General features: G+C 42.7%; 1 protein-coding gene across 3 annotated transcripts in view; it reads right to left on the reverse strand.

Moving 5' to 3' along the window:
* Positions 1–2,343, reverse strand: part of vasp (vasodilator stimulated phosphoprotein) — a 29,893-nt gene extending 27,550 nt beyond the window's left edge. For 2 of the 3 annotated variants that reach the window (XM_020708452.2, XM_011482878.3), the window contains exon 1: positions 1,845–2,342. In XM_020708452.2, the coding sequence (XP_020564111.1) occupies positions 1,845–1,849 (5 nt within the window). In that variant the 5' untranslated portion in view covers positions 1,850–2,342. Of the gene's footprint in view, positions 1–1,844 lie in introns of all 3 variants that reach the window. The other variant, XM_011482879.3, reaches the window with a different exon arrangement.
* Between the last annotated feature and the right edge of the window lie 3,749 nt (positions 2,344–6,092).

Below are 6,092 nucleotides of genomic sequence, written 5' to 3' on the forward strand. Positions count from 1 at the left end.
TTTTTGTCTTCGTCAGTCGGTGAGTCAGTCAGCGAGTTGGGACTCACTTCACTGACAGTACCAGTGAATCATGATGCAAACAGACGCAGTTCCTGTGATACTGAACCCTCAGGATACAAGTCTGAAGTGCAGACTTAATGATCTAAACACAATTCAATCTTGGCTTCCTGCGACCAGAACTGGGAGAGAAAAAAAAACTAAAGACAGATGCAATTTAAAAACAGCAATTTTCAGTTGGCAAGCAAATATCAGGGTATCTCGTTCTGTGAGATACAAATGAATGTTGCTAGTGAAAACAGAAAACGTGCTCCATAGGACCACTTTCACAGCCGAGTTGATTGCTGAACTTCTGACCAAGTGACTGCACTTCTGTGTCAACATTTACATTCCCCACCAACAAAGGACAATGAACACGAATGGTGTTGCATACCAGTGAGCACCTATTATGCAAGGTAAAATGAACTTTTTCAGCCACTATGGAGGGTCAGGTAGGGCAGATTCAGTTTAGAATAGAAACTCCCCTCAACAAGCTTCCTGTTAATGGGAGGTAATACTTTGAAAAGCAAGATGTTTTCATATACCCTTGTATGAGGGTAAGAATTGTATCGTGTATTCCATCAGCAGGATTGTGGCCATAGAGATGTACATCTGCCTTTCACAACTGGTGCGTGAAGCCTATAGGAGGTATCAAAGGTAGTAGATACCCCATCTGTTGTGGTTCTGCCTTGTGCTATATGTTATGTAACACGTGCTAACCTTTAACTGTCCCGATTAGCTCATGCCTTTTATTGGACAGTGGTATATCAACTGAAGCAGTGTGCTAAGAAGTCTGGTTCCTGCTGTGTTCCAACTCAGCACACAGAAATATGTGCAAGACAAATAAAAGCCCGGACAAGCCCACACACCCGAGGTGAAGTACTTTGATACGGAGGAGGGAACTGCAATAGGTGTAAGATTAAAAAAAAAAAAGGAAAAAAGTAGTCCCTCTGGTTATCAGCCCAAACTCAAGGTCCGGCAGTTTGACCTTAGAAATCTACCCACAAAAGGCGTCTTTAGACGTACGTTATCATGTATTGGCGGCTCATGAGATCACAGAAGCTCCAGCGATGGGTGTCGACTCAGAAACATGTAATTGTCAGCAGCACAGGCTCCAGCAGAACATGGAATTTTTTTTTTGGGGGGGGGGGGGGGGCAGCCTTGTACCTGGCAAGTTAGTTGCTGGTGCAAAACTGCACTACAAGAGGAAGGCAACCACAACACAAGGGTTAGTTAGGTAGTCGATTCACTTCATGACACAGAGAACATGTATTTGGAGCAGAAAGATCAACAACTAGACGGTCACAATGTGCAGCTCAGGGAGCAGATTTTAACGCTGTCCTGCCATTTTTCTTAAGTTGACCTCTGACCTCTAAAGTTTTGAGGACACCTATAAAAGGTGTATATTTCCAGTCGTTTATTGTACTCAAATACACATACAATAACAATAGGACATACTACTAGCAACTAGCATCAACAGCGCTGAGAGAATCCCAAGCCACAGTGAGTTTTCATCCGACTTGACTTGTTCAACAGCGTAAACGTGCGAGTATCTCAGGTAACTGAAGTTGAGCAGGTGAGACAATACTTTCATACACAAACAAACTGCAAGTTTCGCTCGCGCGCTTCGGGGACGAGCTAGGACTGCTCTTTCCTCTTTTAACCTTAAAACTAACAAACATGTAGTTTAGGAGGAAAGGAAAGCCAGCCGGAGCGAGGAGCCGCCGCGAGGTCACGATTTAACAGAAGCCGAGACTCCAAATGTAGCCAAGAAGAAGCACAACGAAGATTTGAGCCGCTTTACCCACCTCATTGTTCAAGCCAGAGAGTTGAGTCCTCTCGAGGGGAACTTCGTTTGACTTCAGGGTGGAGGGAGGGGGGAAGCCGGCTTCAAAGGGGGCACGCGAGTGGAATAAGGAAAAGTCGAAATCGAAGGGGGGGGGGGGGGGTAGTTTCATCTACACCCGTAAACGGGGTAGCCACAAACGGGATAAAGAAGCACACCTCGACGATTTCCTGGTTTGTGGAGAGAATGAGGAGGAGGAGAAGGAGGAGGAGGAGGAGGAGGAGGAGGAAGAGGAGGGGGTAGATACAGTAGTGGAGCGGGCTTGTCAACTCCAATCACTTATCCCGCGTTGGTTCCTTCCAGCGCTAGAAGTAAAAGCCGAGAATCGGCGCCGCTTGCGTGGAAATCAGCACTTCTCTTATCTGACTTTCGGTTTGTTCGCCGAAGCTCGGGAGTTTCGTCGCCGTCCCACGGGCAGCTTTTCCCGTTCCGTCGGTCCCACGGCGAGACTATGTAAATTCATTGGAGTCTGGCCCAACCCGCCAGCTTCAAAGTAGGCTAGGATCCCACGGTGCGTTCAGGGACACCACGTAAAAGTGTTGTTCGGGAACATGCGAGGTGTTTCAGGACAGGTCATGCGGTTTGGTTCAGAACGGCCTGGAGCAGACGAAATCAACGCGTCTTGCTCAAGTAATTCTTATGACGCTTATTCGATCATTTCAATAAAGACTTACATTTAGATTTACACTCAAAAAAGTAACAAAACACCTATTTTTTTGCCTGAATAGTTTATTTCTGATTTACTGATTATAAACTAAATCTTTCCCTATTTTTTTATATTACCATACTTACTCCCAACACGTTTAATGTTTTCAGTTATAACAATAGAAAAAAAACAACACAATTTGTTTTCTCTGATCTCAAATTGATCTCTACTTTAGAGGTAAAAACTATAAATACTGTCTTTGAATATTCCTTTAATTTCTTTGTTTTCCTAATACTTCTTACCTAGTGCACCACATAGAATTTAAAACAACAAAAACACACACAAAAACTGTCTTGTTAACAATTGCTAGTAGTTATACCTAGAATAATAATGACACAAAAAATATCAAAATGCCAAACCTAATTTTGTGCAGAGATTTTCCATTTTTTTGTCTGTTTTTTCCTAAAATTCGTAATTTTCCAACCCCTTGAAGGCAGCATCGTGTTTAGGCCTTGCCAAGCCTTCCCTTGCTCTTGTGGCTGCTTAGATAAACCAACTATTGAGGCTGCTGTGGTAACTATAGATAGCCTCTCTAATGCTTGAGTCATTAGATCAATTCCACTGAAGTAACAGAAACTATAAACCTTGGAACATTATGCAATAATAAAAACCATCCAAGGAAGAGAAATTAGGTTCCCATGTTACAGTTTCCGAAGTGAGCGGACAGTAAACAGAAGTGAAAGTCCTTCATTACGTCTGAATGGCGCGTTATTAACCACAAAGCCAATATATCCTCTTTCTCTCTACACACAAAGACACATGAGCGCACACAGACACACACTAGTGCACCTTCCGACAGACAGACTCACTCCTCTGAGCTTCCCCCTGTCAACACTGCGATGACTAAAGTTCAAAGTGACTAAAGTGTCCAACCTGAGCCCGTGCACCACGGATTGATGTGCGATGATTGAAACTCAAAATTCACTGTGTGGCTTTCTCTTGACATTTTAAATTGCTTTATGGCCACAGCTTGACGTCAGTTGGTCAACCTCATCCACAGCTCAAGCTTATGATTCTGGGAACTGTATGAAGGATCCAAACTGAACCAAAGTAGATGCTTGGAGGTTTTATTGTGACCTAAAAGTAGTTGGTGAAAAAGCAGACAACTGGGCTGGGTTTGTCTATAAACTCGCCCGATTACCCAGACATCTCAGAATTGAGAAGAGGTGAAACATCTTATATAGTAAAGGACTAATACTACTACCACTACTACTTTGATGGAATCTACCTGGATGAATGACAATCATACAACAGTGTGAGCTAAAGACGAAAATGCAAAGCTCTGGGAATCTACGAAGGGGCTGCAATACAGGAACACACAAATCTGTTAGTTTGCAGGCAGAAGCTGTTGCGTAAACAGCCTGCACTTCAGCTCAATCTTATATTATCCAGCTCAGGGTTTGGTAAAGCACCGTCCCGAGGCAGCGTCTGAAAGCTTTAGTCTTGTCTTTCAATTGAACAGAAGCCAAGTCAAAATAATTCTAAAACAGATTTTCCGTTGAGTAAAGAAAGAATTTTTGGGATCTTAAGGTTGGTCACACAAGAAGCATCTGTGAACACAGAGCGTTTCCCTTTCCGCGTGTTAAAATCTCTTTCAATTTCTTTTTTAACAGGGAGGCAGTGTGAGTGGAGGAGGGTAAAATCTGCAAATGGGAGCAAGACAGTGTTCACTAAGAGGTCTGGGCTTGAGGCCAGCAAGGAAAAGGGCAGCAGAGGGATTTTAGAAGGAGTTCAGAAATGTGGGCTGTGAACTCTTAAAAATGGGAAACCAGGGCCTGACATGATGACAATGGCTGCTGGGCTGCTAGTCTTAAAATACAACACCAAAAAATTGCACTGTTGTCTATTTAGAAATTACGTTTTTATTAGTTAAGTATTGGTCTACATATGATTTAAGAAAAACTGTAGCGGTAGGATAACATATTTGAATAGTGTTAAAATGGCAAAAATGTGGCCATTTTTAAAAATAGAACAATCACAACTCCAAGTAAAATCTTGTTTTCTTGCTGTCTTCCTTCATGGAGCGACACATGGAAAGTCGACAAGCTAAGTCAGTGTCTTTGTTTGTTCCTCCACCTTTCAGAGTTAAAAATGAAAATCTTGTTCTAATTATTTTTAACATGTTCTTGTAGTATTTTGGAGGACATCTACAAAGAAGATTAGGCGTAAATGTGCATTTCTGAGTATTTCTTTATTCAAATGTGAATCAGGAGCAGACAAATGCTGCTTAAAAAAGAGGGAATTTGTCCCGTGGGAAATACACGAGGCGAGCCACAAGCTCCCTGCTCTGCTCCATTCTGATGCCCCCACTTGCAGAAAAATAGATCCATGAACAGCTTTGTTTTCCTCATCTGAGCTGGAATCTGGCTCAGAACTGGACGGCTGGAGAGCTCCAATATTGCTCACCATTTGTGTTGCACTGGTAATATCAGGTTGGTGCTGTGAGGGGCCGTAAGCTAGCGGGAGAGCATGTAAACAGAGAGCTTTCAGCGCCAAAGGTTCCGCCCACTACTCAGAGGTGAATTTCTAATGAACTACTGCTGTTTTACAGAAACTTTATCTGTCCTAGAAAAAGATATATTTTTGGATTTTGACTAAAAAGACATCATAATAATTTAGAAACCACTGTGAAAACTATAAAATAAAGTTGGGTGACTGAGTTTCTTTTCTTTCATTCCTAAACTGAACGTTTAATCTTCTTTTTTAACAAAACAGGTTAATGTCTTTTCATTCAGATGAAGTCATCTCTTAAGCAGCAGAGCCACCAACCAGGGCCCTTTTTTTCCAGACAGGTTCGACAAGATCTCTGTTTTCAGAGTCTGTTTGTTAAATTGCTCAGATATGACAACACAAAAAGATCAGTGATAACAATCAGCTTGTGTTTTGTAAGGAAAAGAAAATCCATGTTAATGTGAAAACAGAAAACCCAGTGCTGCAAAGGGACAAAAAATGTGCTACTAGCCAAAGATCACAGCACAACGCACGGCAGGGGGAAGAGAAGAAGAAGGGATAAAAGAAAGGTGCTCCCTGCCCAAGAAAGGTTATCAGCAGAGCCAGTATCCCCCCCCCCCCCCCCCCCCCCAAAAAAAAATCAAGATCAAGATCAAACACACTGATGATATGTCAAAAGATAGCACATGCTGCAGCACTAAGTATTGCTAAAATTATGTGCACCTGCGCCACAGATTACACGGGAACAAAAGGAAACATGCCATCTAAACAGTGGTGGGCCTTAAATGCCTTTGCTGACTGACTGTAATGTACGCCATGGATGATTTAGCAGGAAAATCTCCCACTGATCTCCTTGACTTCCTTCATCAGAAAAATCTGAGTGACAGCATGAATCAGCCGTACAGATTTGTGTTTTTGGCGCTGACCATCCCCGTGTCCACCGCATCTGTCGAGCGACATTTTCGCCTCTAAAGTGAATTAAAACCTTTACAGAAACACAACTGGACAGACTCGGCTCTCAGCACTGGCCTTGATGGAACAGAAAAGGACTTC

The sequence above is a fragment of the Oryzias latipes genome, chromosome 13 (genome assembly GCF_002234675.1).
Source record: "Oryzias latipes chromosome 13, ASM223467v1".
Classification (NCBI taxonomy): Eukaryota; Metazoa; Chordata; class Actinopteri; order Beloniformes; family Adrianichthyidae; genus Oryzias; species Oryzias latipes.